This window comes from Carlito syrichta, unplaced genomic scaffold (assembly GCF_000164805.1).
Source record: "Carlito syrichta isolate Samal-C Ts95f unplaced genomic scaffold, Tarsius_syrichta-2.0.1 Scaffold304602, whole genome shotgun sequence".
Lineage (NCBI taxonomy): Eukaryota > Metazoa > Chordata > Mammalia > Primates > Tarsiidae > Carlito > Carlito syrichta.
The window spans coordinates 472,200-486,205 of record NW_007248698.1 but is presented as its reverse complement, the minus strand read 5'-3'; the positions used below and the strand labels follow the sequence as shown (position 1 = coordinate 486,205).

General features: G+C 54.2%; 1 protein-coding gene across 3 annotated transcripts; it reads left to right on the top strand.

Annotated features, from left to right (window-relative positions):
- Positions 1–5,088: 5,088 nt before the first annotated feature.
- KRT3 (keratin 3) lies at positions 5,089–11,214 on the top strand. 3 transcript variants are annotated; one of them, XM_021713552.1, is made up of 10 exons: positions 5,089–5,499; positions 5,542–5,840; positions 6,817–7,037; positions 7,583–7,643; positions 7,985–8,080; positions 8,356–8,520; positions 8,907–9,032; positions 9,472–9,692; positions 10,046–10,080; positions 10,868–11,214. In XM_021713552.1, the coding sequence occupies exons 1-10, from the start codon at positions 5,163–5,165 to the stop codon at positions 11,212–11,214; spliced, it is 1,908 nt and encodes a 635-aa protein (XP_021569227.1). In that variant the 5' UTR covers positions 5,089–5,162. The 3 variants fall into 3 exon arrangements, with proteins under 3 accessions (XP_021569227.1, XP_008058580.1, XP_008058579.1); XM_008060389.1 differs by having other exon boundaries at positions 5,163–5,499; positions 5,578–5,840; XM_008060388.1 differs by having other exon boundaries at positions 5,163–5,840.
- Positions 11,215–14,006: the final 2,792 nt, after the last annotated feature.

Sequence of the window (14,006 nt, the reverse complement as noted above, 5' to 3'; positions counted from 1 at the left end):
GGATTGTCTGAGCTCACGGGTTTGAGACTGGCCTGGGCAACTTGGTAAGACTTCATCTCTACAATTAAAAAAAGTTAAAAAAATGAGCCGGGCATGGTAGTACATGCCTGTAGTTCCAGCTACTTGGAAGGCCGAGGTGGAAGGATCACTGGAGCCCAGCAGGTTGATGCTGGGGTGGCTGTGAGTATGCCTCTGTACTCCAGCCTGGGCGACAGAGTGAGACTACAACTCAAAAAATAAAAGGCCAGGCTTGGTGGCTCAGCCTGTAATTCCAGATTTTGGGAGGCCGAGGTGAGTGGATTCCCTGAGCCTGTGGTTTCGAGACCCGCCCGGGCCACGTAGTGAGACGTCATCTCTACTATAATTCAAAAATAAGCCAGGCGTGGTAGTGCACACCTGTAGTTCCAGCTACTTGGAAGGCTGAGGCGGAAGGATCACTGGAGCCCAGCAGGTTGAGGCTGCGGTGCCAGGAGTGCGCCACTGCACTCCAGTCGGGGCAATGAAGTGAGACTCCAACTCAAAAAATAAAAAAATAAAATAAAAAAGGAATCTTAATCTGCATTGAAAGAAGCACAGTGTCCCCATCACAGGCAGTAGGGACTTCCTACGAGTTTTGGTGTACATTAAAACACTCTTTGAGTATTATATCTATTATATCACAGGCTAGGTGCTATGAGTTTATTTTAATTTTAATTGTTTTAGAGACAAGGTCTTGCAATGTTGCCCAGGCTGGTCTCAAACTCCTGGGTTCAAGCAATCCTCCCACCTTGACCTCCCAAAGTGCTGGGATGACAAGCATGAGCCACTTCACCCATCACTGTGATATTAAGTGTTATGAATCTAGTATTCAGAGTATTTTCTAACATTGAAAGGACTGTCATATATGAGCTAGGGAAGTTTATGTGTATTACAAGAGCAAGTTCATCTCAGTTCAGTCCTAGCTACTGAAGGTCTGCCAGGGCCAGAGGCTGATGGATGGAAAGGCAAGGAAGACAGGGGTCGACAGCACTCAGCGGGGAATCTCAGTGGGGTCAGCAGCCCTCTGTCCGGCAGTAGAAGGGACCAGTCAGCAGGAGTTTGAGACCTGAGGCTGAGAAGCCCCCACCCGGGCATTGCTGATGTGTAAGAGACTGGGCGGTTCTGAGAACCCATTTGGGCACGGGTGTCTGTAGGCTGAACGAATAGCATGCCTTTTTACATCCATGTGTTACTGTTTCCAAATGCATGTGATTGTGAGTTGTGATTTTATTTAAGAGTCTTGCTGAATTCATAGTAAAAGCGTATGTTTTCAAAGAATACCGAAAGTATAAGTTCTGACATGTGCGAGGGTCGACACATTTATTTATTTATTTATTGGCATTAAAACATGCCTTGGGGCCCAAAGAGATGGGGGTGCCATCCGATGACGGACAGGCGAGCGAGGCCCCTGCCCACCGCAGCTTCACTGATCGCTTGAAGCGGAGCCACACTCCCTCCTGATGGAGCAGAGGGCATTCGGGCTGGATCCACAGAGAACTTCCTTGGGTCAGGGTGGTGCCTTGCTGGCCTGGGCAAGTCCGGAGACTTGACGAATCACCCTCCATGGGGAACTTGAGAAGAAGGTGAGGCCGGGCGGATGTCTGCCTCCAGGAGGAGGAGTGGGCGGGAGAGCCTCCTGCAGCAGCACCTGCCAGTCTCCAATTTTACACCTGGCGAGCTGGTGACTCACTCTGATCTCCAGGCAGAAAGCACTCGGGATCCTTAGTTAATAAACCGCAGATAATCCAGGCATTGAGGGTGAGTGTACGCCAAACTCTGTTTTCTCAAAATGTTTATCAGGTGCTCCAAGTCCAGGGGCCTGGGCCCAACCAATCAGAACTTCAACTCTCTGCTCGCCTCCTCCCCTTCCCTGGTTTCCTTCACGCATGATGCTGATTAGCATGGATGTCCCAGTCTTGCTCGCGGGTTCCCGGCCTTTATTTTGCTCCTTGTACCCTCCAGGACCAACCACGTCTTCTCTGCTATCCCGAACCCCGCCACTCCTCCAGAATAAATATAGATCATGCCCTTCTTCTCTCTCCTTCCACCAGTTGCTGAGGAGGGCCCAGACCTGGGACTAGCTGATGACAACAGCGGTCGTGACTCGGTTTCTCAAAGATTCTTCTCCAAGTTAATCGATTACCTCCAAAGGAATGACAAGCATGGTTCAGAATGAGTGGTGCTGCGACCCCCTCCCCCAATGGGGGACACCAAAGTACCCTGATTCCCTACTGGTTGAAGAATTCCTAGAGGACCCACTGACCAGAGCATCAGGTCTCACACTTGGCCCTGCAGCAACCTTGTTTCTGTCTGGCATAAAGGCAGACCCCCCACCCTGCGCTCTCCAATATTAAAAGGAAAAACATGGCCCAATTTTTTGACATGTTTCTTGAAACATTGACAGCGATTCCGTCTGTCTAGCTATGTGCCTGTGAGAGTCAGAGAGACAGGGGAGATTGTCTTTAACAGTTAATGATGCTGAAATGCAGGGAAATGAAATAGCCTTGGTCACGGTTAGCCAAGCGGAGGACCTGGTCCAGCCCTGGGTCAGGTTCATTTTCTCTGAGGGAGCAGAGGAGAGGGGTCTGCGTGGCCACCTTCCAGGCCTGGCTGACTTCACCTTCCATGAGCAGCCCCTGTGGGAGGTCAGGGATGGAAGGCAGAGATGCCAGACATGGGAACTCAGCAACAGATGGGGGTAGGTGATGAGACCTCAAATGACCAGTCAACCTCCATTTGCTTCTGTGATTGATCCATTCTTGGTCGATAGGTTCTTGGTTCTGTGATTCTACACTTCTTTTCCACTGGGGAAGAGGTGGTACACATTTTACATGCACATTTTTCTAAATACGAACCACACATTTGGGAAGTCGGAGTCCTCATAAATGATCTCAGTTAGCTTGGGCTACCTCATGCAATGGGAGTTGAACCAGCTTTCAACCAATTTTACCTGGATTACAAGGGTTTGCATTCATTCATTATAATTGATTGAATGTCTCATTCATTCATTCAATGGACCAACCTTTATGATCGTCTGTGATTGGCAAAGCACCCTGCTTGGGTCCCAGGGACCTAGTACACTAACCCGACTGTGAGCTCATGGAAAGCTTATGGTTCTATACTGGGGAGGGACTGGGGCGTTGCATGGCTTAGGGGTAACATGCGGGAGAGAGAAGGGCAAAATGAGAGAGCCAGGCTACTGGAGAGAACTTCCTTTGCACTTGGGCCACCTGCATAGCCCTACCCAGTGAGTGTGAAGTCCCTGTCCTTTCCTCCTTTCTCCCAATTCTGAGGAGGATCCTCCCAAGGCCACACCAGCCACACCCTTGGCAGGGCCCCACATGCAGCACAGAATGAAAAAAGGCCTGTCCTGGAGCGATAAGCAGTGAGCTTGGCAGGTTCCAGAGACAGGCATGACGGTTTCCTCCTGCAGCGGTACCCAACCTTTTGGGCATCAGGGACCGCTTTCGTGGAAGATAACTTTTACACTGTTGGTGGGGCGGGGGGAGGAGAAGATGGGAGGATGGAGGGTTTGGAAAGGAGGGAGGGCGTGGGATGGGGAATCATCAGGCATTACATTCTCATAAGGGGCACGAAACCTCGCTCCCGCATATGTGCAGTTTGCAATAGGGTTTGTGCTCATTTGAGAACCTAATGCCGCTGCTGATGTGACAGAAGGCAGAGCTTGGCTTGTCCACCGCTCACCTGCTGGTCTGCTCACCTCCTGCTCTGTGGCCTTTGGACCTATACTGGTACTCAGCCCAGGGATTAGGGGCCTCTGTCCTCCTGGACAGACCGAATCCAGTCCTAAGCCTCTGAGCAACACTGGGCTGGCAGGATCTCAGGCTTCTGGAGTTGGACATGTTCAGTCATGCAGCCGGCTCAGATTGATCTGATCTCTCGGGACTGGGGTAGGGGGCCCTCAGGAGCACATTCCTCAACCAGGAAACAATCCCACAGGGGCCCGGGTGTCTTGTCCATAATGAGGTCTCCAGGACCTTGCACAGGGCCTGGTGCACATTGGGCAATGTGTAAATATCTGCTGAATTTGCTGTTGAATTGATGCTCGAGTTTCCTATTCCCTGGGGCTTGGGCTGCAACCGGAGAAATGCCAAAACATGGGGAGCAAGAAAGGAAGCCACAGGGAAGCCTCAAGATGAGTGAAAGTGTATAGCTTCTCCGGGAAGTGTTCAAAACCAGCAAGTACCTTGGCATGCTGGATTTTGCCAGTGCCTGATCCGTGTGCATAGATGTTAATTTCACTTTTTTCTCAGAAGGTGGCTGTAAGCTCAAAAGCCATCACCTCCTGAACTAAAGCTTGGGATAGAGGGAGAGCCCAAGAGGCAGACTTGCAATAGTTCTGGGCTTTGTTTCCAGGCAGGGAGCGGGAGAAGTCAGTACTTTGTTCCTAAACCCAACACAGAGCCCAGCACATGGTGGGTACTCAATAACCGTGTGTTGTCTGGGTGTGGTGGCTCATGCCTGTAATCCCAAACTCTGGGAGGCTGAGGCAAGAAGATCACTTGAGGCCAGGAGTTTGAGACTGACCTGGGCAGCATAGCAAGATCCCGTCTCTGTAAAAAAGAGAAAAGAGCCAAACCACATTCTGACTATGCAGTGGTTGTCTCCCCCTTCTATTAAGACACTTGCCCAGAGTTGTGGGTGGGCTTCACCATCTCCGCCACTCAGAGAACCAGAACTCTCCTTCTTCACTTTCCACCCCATCCTTTCCAGAGCTGAGCACAGCTCCACAGGATCTGGGGCAGCTGGCAGGCAGAGGGACAGCTGCTGGGGACCTGACCCAGGTCACCTGCCGGACGAGGCTGGGAGGTGGCCACGCCCAGGCACGGGGCAATGTCAGGTACCACACCTGGCTGGGCAAGCCTGCTACCTTTAGCACTTTCACCTTTTCGGATTATTTTCAAGGTGTGTTTGGTAGACTGGAACAAACTTATTGCCTCGGAGGCAAACTCCACCCATGAATATCTGGGATTAATTATCTCTCCTTCGCTGGAGCCCAGCAAGCTCCTCGAATGTATATAAAGGGATTTATTCCGCACGGGCCCTCAGTTCCCTTCTTCTGCCTCTAACACTCCGGGTCCCTGCTTGACGCTCCCACTCTCGCCTTCGCCAAGCTCCTCACCATGAGCAGACAAGTCAGCAAGATGTCCGGCGGAGGGAGCCAGGGATTCTCGGGTCGCTCTGCTGTGGTCTCGGGCAGCAGCAGGATGAGCAGTGTAGCCCGCTCCGGGGGAGCTAGCGGAGGGGCCTGTGGTTTCCGTGGTGGAGCGGGCGGCTTTGGCAGCCGCAGCCTCTACAACCTGGGCGGCAGCAAGAGCATCTCCATCAGCGTGGCAGCTGGTGGCTCCCGGGCTGGCGGCTTTGGAGGGCGGAGCAGCTGTGGCTTTGGGGGCAGCTATGGAGGTGGCTTTGGGGGCGGCAGTGGTATGGGTGGTGGCTTTGGAGGGGCTGGTGGCTTTGGTGGAGCTGGCGGCTTTGGAGGGGCTGGTGGCTTTGGTGGAGCTGGTGGCTTTGGAGGGGCTGGTGGCTTTGGTGGAGCTGGTGGCTTTGGAGGGGCTGGTGGCTTTGGTGGAGCGGGTGGCTTTGGTGGTCCTAGTGGCTTTGGTGGGCCTGGAGGCTTTGGTGGGCCTGGTGGCTTTGGCCCTGGTGGCTTCCCTGGCGGAATCCAGGAAGTGACTGTCAACCAGAGCCTCCTGCAGCCCCTCAATGTGGAGATCGACCCCCAGATTGGGCAAGTAAAGACCCAGGAGCGAGAGCAGATCAAGACCCTCAACAACAAGTTCGCTTCCTTCATTGACAAGGTGATAAAGCAGTAGGCTGTGGACTTTGAACTTGACCTTCGGACCATGTTTAAATGTGTACTGGATGGGCCAGAATTCGGCGGAACTCTAGGGTCTGGGAAGGTATTCAGAGTTGAGGAGTTTGCCCCTGTGGCCAGTGAGGGAAGGTGTGCAAAGACTACTGGGACCCGAACACCATAAGTCCTGCTTGTCTGAACCTCTGCTCAAGTCTCATACCTGTTGCTGTATTTAGGTCCAGTCTGGCAGAGTAGGCAGCCCAAGGCAGGGCTTCCCTTCCAGACAGGGCAGGGTCTATATCTAGACCTGGGGCTTTTTGACACATGCTGTCCCCTGAGGCTTTCCAGGAGGCCTTTTCCCTACTGTCACTGTGCCGCAGTTGCTCTGGAGGAGGGATTCAGGAAGTCAGTGGAACCTTAGCCCGAGGGTGTGTTGAGGAGTGGGTGACTTCCTTTGCACCCTGCTCAATCTAGGATGAGCTTCTCCAGGCAGGACAACTCACATGGGGCTGCCCTTTCCAGGTTCCATAGTGGTGTAGTCAAGCTAACCTACAGCATATCAGCCAGTGTCACTTCCCAGTGGGTCACAGCCTTGGAAGGGCTGGTGCATCAACAAGGTCTCAGGTAGACATGATACTGGGAGGTCTGTTTGTGTTTCTGCAGAGTGTACTGTAGTTTTGAAGGTTGGGGTAGAATCATGGAGTCCCCAGGAGCTCCAAGGGGTCATCTTTACAATTCTCTTGTGCTCAGGCAGGGGCTACGTCCACTCTCCCCTTCCCATCTCTTTCTCTTTATTGCAGCGTCCCTAGTGTCTTGAATATTCAACCATCTGACCATATTTTTCCAGCTACAGTAGGGGCCTATCTTTGCCTCTGTTCTAAGCCTTTGTGCTGGAGGACTCGGAGATGCAGACGCCTGGTCCTACCTGAGCTAAGGCCCCTGACGGTGGGGTCTCACATTACTTCCCCAATTCATTGCAGGTACGGTTTCTGGAGCAGCAGAACAAAGTCCTGGAGACCAAGTGGAGCCTGCTCCAGCAGCAGGGCACCAATTCCATCACAGGCACCAACAACCTCGAGCCTCTTTTCGAGAACCACATCAACTACTTGAGGAGTTACCTGGATGGTATTCTTGGGGAGAGAGGCCGTCTGGACTCGGAACTGAGGAACATGCAGGACCTGGTGGAGGACTTCAAGAAGAAGTGAGTGACGGGGTAGGGGTGGGAAAATGCCGGGGCCATTCTGTTTCTGAGGTCCGGCCCTTCTGCATGCCTCCTAAATGCTGGGCAGTGGGGGGTCTCCTGGCTGGTTTCCCTTACAGCTCAGTCCCTTTGGCTCCTCCCACCTTCCTGCTCCAAGCACAGGGCTTTACAAATAAATTCGTGGCCAGAGGTATGGGTTTAGAGGTGGGGACACACCTCCTCTTGAGCCAGGCTGGGGATGACCTTGGCTCTAGGATCTGAATTCTGGGCATCTCATGCTGTGGTGACCAATAATCCTGGAGGTTTGCCTGAGTCAGAAGGATTTCCTGGGATGCAGAATTTTTAGTGCTAAAACCAGGATAGTTTGGGTAAACTGGGACGGCTGGTCCCCTTAACTGACAGGAAGATAGCAAAGAGAACATATTCATTGTAGAGGGGTAGGATGGGGCAGAAGGAGGGGAGAGATGAACGTTCAGATTTTGGGAAACAGCAGTGTTTAGGACCACCTCAAAACCCATCAGCGATCTCCTTCTTCACTCTCACAGATATGAGGATGAAATCAATAAACGCACGGTGGCTGAGAACGAGTTTGTGACCCTGAAGAAGGTAAGGGCAGTGCATGAGGTTTCTGGGGATGGGAGCTTTGGGTTTCTGGCTGGGGAGGTTCTCCTCACTCCCCTCAGAGCTGCCAAGCTCAGGCCGTCAGAGCAATAAACAGAAGCCAGGTGCATCTTAGTCTGGAAGATCCCCTCAAAGAGGCTCATCGACCTTTAGTTTTTGAGTTGACTGAACGTAGACCACCTGGCGGAGGTGTGTGTCTCCCTTTCTTGAGGAGACTGGTCCCGGGTGAGGACCATCCTGGCACTGGTTCCCGGCTCTCTTGCTGCAGTTGCAGGTTGCTGTTTCCTCCCTGGGGGAATAAGACCTTTCTGCTCCTGTCCCCTCAGGACGTGGACACCGCCTACATGAACAAGCTCGAGCTTCAGGCCAAGGTGGACGCCCTGGTGGACGAGATCAACTTCCTGAGGACCCTCTATGATGCGGTGAGGATGCTGCCTCTTGGTGGGGGAAGGGCGGGCTGTTTCCAGATTTGAGGCTGGCGCATTTTGGCATCTAGGGGAGGATGAGGCCCCTTGGAAGGCATCCCGTGGGATGGGCTGCCGATGTGGGGTTCTCTGAGGCCGGGGGTGGGTGGGGCGGGTGCACGTTTGGGGCTAGGAGTCAGTGAATGAGGCTGCTGGCCAGGAGTGTGTCTCTAGGCCCTGGTGAGCTTGTTGCAGAGACCTTGAAAGTGAACAGGCTCTCCCTGTGCTGGCAGGAGTTGTCCCAGATGCAGAGTCACGTCAGCGACACATCTGTGGTGCTGTCCATGGACAATAACCGCTCCCTGGACCTGGACAGCATCATCACTGAGGTCCGTGCCCAGTACGAGGACATTGCCCAGAGAAGCAAGGCTGAGGCTGAGGCGCTGTACCAGACCAAGGTGGGTGCTGGGCACCCCTGAGGGGGCCACTGGAGGTCTCAGAGGGGCTGTGACTGGTGGGATGGCTGGGCGCTGAGTTCCCAGTGGTCACTGTGTGAACCCTCTGGAGATCTCCCTCTTTGAAGGGTCATTCAGTTGCAGAAAGTCTCACCTTTGCAGGTGTGAGAGGGGTGTCTGCCATGGGACCGACTCTAGCTTGCTCAGGGACAGCGGGAGGGAACAATCTTCTACCATAGCCACCCAGATGTTCTCCTCCCTGCCTCCCTGGAGGTGCCTCTGCCCAAGGTCTTTTTGGAAAGTGCTGACTGAGCTTCTGAGATCTGGAGGGTGGGGCTGGGGGTATAGAAACAATCGGGCAAAGCCACGTCTTCCCTTCTGTTCTCTAGTTGGGGGAGCTGCAGACCACGGCTGGCAGGCATGGGGATGACCTGAGAAGCACCAAGAGCGAGATCGTCGAGCTCAACAGGATGATCCAGAGGCTGCGGGCGGAGATTGAGAACGTCAAGAAGCAGGTGGGGTGGCCATGGGTGCGGTGCCCTGGCTGGCCAGTGAGGGGTGGGGGCTGGGATCCCAGGACTCCTATCTGGGAATGGACTGGCATCTCAGGCAACATCAGCCTCCAGGGAGTCCAAAAAAGCAAGTCTGCCTCGATGTTAATTCACATGGCCATATCTCCATGGATGGAGACAAGATGGGGGTGCAGGGGGAGGTGGGTGCTCCCTGACTTCGAGATGGGGTAATCCTGGCCGGGTGTGGCGGTTCATGCCTGTAGTCCCAGGACTTCGGGAGGCCGAGGCGGGAGGATCGCTTGAAACTAGGAGTTCGAGACCAGCCTAGGTAACAAAGCAAGACCCCATCTCTTTAAAAAAAAAAAGACAGGGTAATCTGTTGTAATACACAGAGGGCCTGGGACCCTCTTCCTGGGCTCACCCCTTCTATCTCTGCCACCAGAATGCCAACCTGCAGACAGCCATTGTGGAAGCCGAGCAGCGTGGGGAGTTGGCCCTCAAGGACGCCAACACCAAGCTCCAAGAGCTGCAGACCGCCCTGCAGCATGCCAAGGATGACCTGGCCCGGCTGCTGCGTGACTACCAGGAGCTGATGAATGTCAAACTGGCCCTGGACGTGGAGATCGCCACCTACCGCAAGCTGCTGGAGGGCGAGGAATACAGGTGGGCCTCCAGTCCCACTTCCCCATGCCCCCTGACTGGAGTCCCATGTCGAGGGCCCAAAAAGTGACCGAGTGAATGGGGATGGAGGCCAGCTGTGGAGAGAGAGGCCCCATCTTCAGAGGCCTTGCCGAGAAGCACCTGTCTCTCCCAGCCCATACCCTTCAAGGTCACCCAAGCATGTGTGCAGCCAGTGCTCACAGGGCCTTCTCGTCACGGCCCCTGGCAGGGTGGAGAAAGCTCCCTGACCGGCCAAGCCCCAGGGTTCTGTTCCGGTTGCTCTTCCCTGTCTTGGCTCATAGACTTGGAGAATTGCTTTGTGACGGGGACCATCTTTCTCTTGCTTTCTCAAACAGGATGTCTGGAGAGTGCCCGAGTGCTGTTAGCATCTGTAAGTACCCAAGATAGTGGCGATGATGAGAGTTAATTCTGAAATATCTGCACTAAGACAGGGAAGCGACTGATTAAAAAAATCCCTATGGGAGTGGGGAGGGGCTTCCTGGGAGTGGAGGGAGCAGCGGATTGGCTTTTGCGATTGTTCTGGGTCCAGGGCACTTTTCATAGGTCTAGATGGCCCGTGGGGACTATCTGATAGGGGCCTGTTAATGAGAGGAGAGATTGAGCTGGATGACCTCCAGGGGTCATCAAAAGCTGACCATCAGCCGGGCTCGGTGGCTCAGCCTGTAATCCCGTGCCTTTGGGAGGCTGAGGTGAGTGGATTGCCTGAGCCCACAGGTTCGAGACCCGCCTGGGCAGCGAGAGCTCATCTCTACAATAAATCAAAAAAATCAGCCGGGCATGGTAGCGCATGCCTGTAATTCTGGCTCCTTGGAAGGCTGAGGCGGAAGGATCGCCGGAGCCCAGCAGGCGAGGCTGCGGTGGCCGAGAGCAGCCACTGCACTCCAGTCTGGGCGACAGAGTGAGACTCCAACTCAAAAAAAAAAAAACAACAAAAAAAGAGCTGACCGTCCATAGGAGGAACCACTGGAAAAATTCACAATGATGTAACAGCATGAGTGTGAATAGCTTATGACCCTGGAGTGACTTGTGGTGACCATCAGGTGCAAAGCTGCCTTGATCAGCTCCCAGTCACCTTGGGCCCAGTGGATTATTAAGAAGTTACAACACAGTGATGTGGGTGCCGAGTGCTGACTACTGTCCTGTCCTCTCCCCTACAGCCGTGGTCAGCAGCAGCAGCATGACTTCAGCCTCCGCGGGGGGTTATAGCGGTGGCCTTGGTGGTGGCTTTGGCGGTGGCCTCGGCAGTGGCTCTGGTGGTGGCTTCGGTGGTGGCTTTGGCATGGGCAGCGCTGCCGGCAGCGGCTTTGCTCGGGGAGGTGGTGGTGGCATCGGCGGTGGCAGCGGGTTCAGCGGCAGCAGTGGTTTTAGCAGTGGCAGTGGCTTTGGTTCCGGCTCCGGGGGCCGCTATGGAGTCAGTGGCGGAGGCTTCAGCTCGGTCAGCAGCCGGGGCGGCAGCATTAAGTTCTCGCAGTCATCCCAGTCTTCTCAGCGCTATTCTAGATAAAGGATGCATGCTGGTGTGGCAGCCACCCCAGCGCCTTCCCTCCACTCCCTGCCATCAGCAGTATCCCCAGCCAACCCTCTGCCCCCTGAGGGAGCAGCTCTCTGGCGCTGGAAGGCTGGGCCTCTTGCTCTTCCATCGAGATCTCTGGCCAAGCCCAACCATGAGAATTCCAGACCCCCCTCTCTCTGGCTCCAGCCTGTGCCTGTGATTGTCCAGGTGTGGCCTCCGCTGCCACCTTCTGCTGCCCTTGGGGTCCCCTCCCTGGTGGGATGGTCCCCACAGTTCTGATGTATATAACATGCAGCCCTCTCTGCCCATTTGTTCTGTCGCCAATAAAGTGTACTGTTTCACACCAGGCTTCAGGGCATCCCTCCTTGTTGCTCCCCTGTGGACTGACTTCTCTGGTCCTCTCCTTGTTGGTCCTGCCTCTGGCCTCTCCCATGTGGGCTCTGTAGTCTCAGAACAACTGGAGAATGGTTCTCTGAGACCAAGGCTGTTCGTCCCCACCGTCCACTCTATGGGATTGAAATGGGCAAGATCTGGTTAATTCCTGGAGGGGGGGAGGGTGAGGGGCCACTCTAAGGGGCCGTGCAGCCTCATCGTCCTTAAGGGGGAGGCTGGGCCATGCAGGCATCCATCTCCTCCCTGCTTTCTCTCATTTGTGGGGAATGAAGGGGGCCTTGGAGACAGGGATTTTCTTCCCTTGGTGCTGGTTCTCACTCCAGCTGACATCATGAGAGCTTCCCCCAATCAAGGTGCACAGTTGTAGGCTGTTAGAACCCTGGCTGGAGGGATTTCCCGACAGCAGCCTGGCCCACAAACACCCATCCACTGAGACACTCTGCAATAAAGGGTCCCCCACCCATGAAACCATCTCTCTTTGGAGCACATAGTAGTAGAGTTTCTGAGATGTTCTGTAGCAAAGAAAACCTGTTGGTTTTCTTTAATACAGAATTTTCCACAGCTTGCACCCCTCCCTCTGCCACTCTCCCCAAAACAACTCTTAACAGCCCTCAGAAAACACCCTGCACATAAGTGCCATCTGCAAGCACTCTGGGCCTCCAGGTGTGCACACTGGCCACGAAAGCTCCGTCATTCTGCCTCCACCCTGCACCCAGAAGCCCTGATGATGGGTCAGTTGGCCCTGGGGGTTCTGACCAGAAAGTCAGTGCTGGAAAGGTCTCAGGAGCAGGATTCCAAGGACTTCATTTGCAAATGAGAAGACTAGAACTCGGAGAGGTCAAGTGATTTTTGTAGGTTCTCACAGCATGAGAAGGCCTGAGCTGAGACCGAACCCAGGTATCCTGAGTCTAGAGCTCTTTCCTGACTTCCCCATGCCGTCTCTGAAGCTGCAGTGCTGCCTCCCAGGCATGCCAGGGTGGCATCCGGAGAGAACACTTGGGCTGTGGGACAGAAGCGTTTAGGCAGGTCAGGCCAGGGAAGCAGTAATTCCATCCTAGGCTGAGTTGAATTTACTTCAGAGACGGGGAGGAAACCTGTAGCTGGGGGCTGAGATTTGCCGTGGAAATCGAGCTACCGGTTCTACTTTCTGAAGGAGGCGGGCCTCATTTTGGGCAGGAAGGTGCCTTTTCTGGTTGGTATCCCTCTGTGGAAAAGAGGTAGGAGACACAGGTGGGAAGACTCAGTGCTGAACTCAGTTCAGAGGAGACCGGCCCGACAGGTAGGTGCCAGGCCAGTCGCCATCAGCTGCTTCTCCCAGACAACGTCATTAGCAATGAATTCCTTCCTTTACCGGTCCAACCAGCACTCATCAAGCATTTATTCTCTGTCTGGTTAAAGTCTGGAGATAAATCGGTGAACAAAAACCAGGTGTTGATCCCACTCCTATTTTAGTAAGAAGCCCAACAAGAAAGTAAACAAACAGCTCAATGACCTACTCTTAAGTGGTGGTAAGTCTACGATGAAAGGAGACCAGGGCTGAGTTGGAGAAAGGATGGGATTTGTTAATGAATTGGACTGGGGCAGGGGTTGAGCGAAATGGACGGTTCAACTGCCATCCTGGTTTCCCAGGGCGAGCGACGGTGGCGTCATTTATCAAGAAGGAGGCTGGGAGGCTGGGATGGATGGGGGAGAGCTTCTGGCGCTCTGCTTGAGACAGTCTGGAGCTGCTCAAGAGAGAGTAGGGCCAGACTGTAGGTGGAGAGGGCAGCGTGCAGGGAGTGTGCAGGTGGAGAGGGGAGTGTGGAGTCAGGTGGGGGTCTCACTGGGGCTGGAGACTCACATCTGGACACCATCGCCATAAGGATGCTTGGGGTGGATTTTACTCATTACGTTCCATGGGAACGGATGGTTCTTCCGGAGAGAGGGACGGGGAGAGTGTCCAGGCTGAGAACCAGGAAAGGAGCACAGTCCACTGAGCAGTAAAACCTGATCCAGGTTTTCCAGAAAGCCTCTACCTGGGAAGTGTTTCTAAATTAGCTCCAAGGAAAGCCCAGAGCAGACCCAGCCATCCCGGGAACAATGTCCCTTGGTCTCAAGTCTCACATTCAGACAGTGGCCTCTCCTTTGCTGCTCCTCCCTGGACTCTGTGTCCAGTGGCCCTTGTTCATTCTGTGGGGCTTACAGAAGCACCCACCATCTAAATGGCCCCGTGGTGGCAGGATGGAGGGCGGGGCTCTAGGCGGCTTCTTAAAGGAGAGCCTGGTTCGTGACCAGTGGGATGATGGGGAGGGCTATTTCTCGGAGGTGTCATTGTTCCAGAGGTGCAGCCAGGACAGGTGACCTTGGTGCCAGGATCTGAAACTAAAGGAGCTAAATCCCTGCTTGGCTGG

Excerpts from the sequence above, each read along its gene's own strand:
- KRT3 (XM_008060388.1), top strand. The coding sequence starts at position 5,163 with ATGAGCAGACAAGTCAGCAAGATGTCCGGCGGAGGGAGCCAGGGATTC. Across the intron at positions 7,038-7,582 it reads GTGGAGGACTTCAAGAAGAA|ATATGAGGATGAAATCAATA; the intron begins GTGAGTGACGGG and ends TCACTCTCACAG. Across the intron at positions 7,644-7,984 it reads AGTTTGTGACCCTGAAGAAG|GACGTGGACACCGCCTACAT; the intron begins GTAAGGGCAGTG and ends CTGTCCCCTCAG.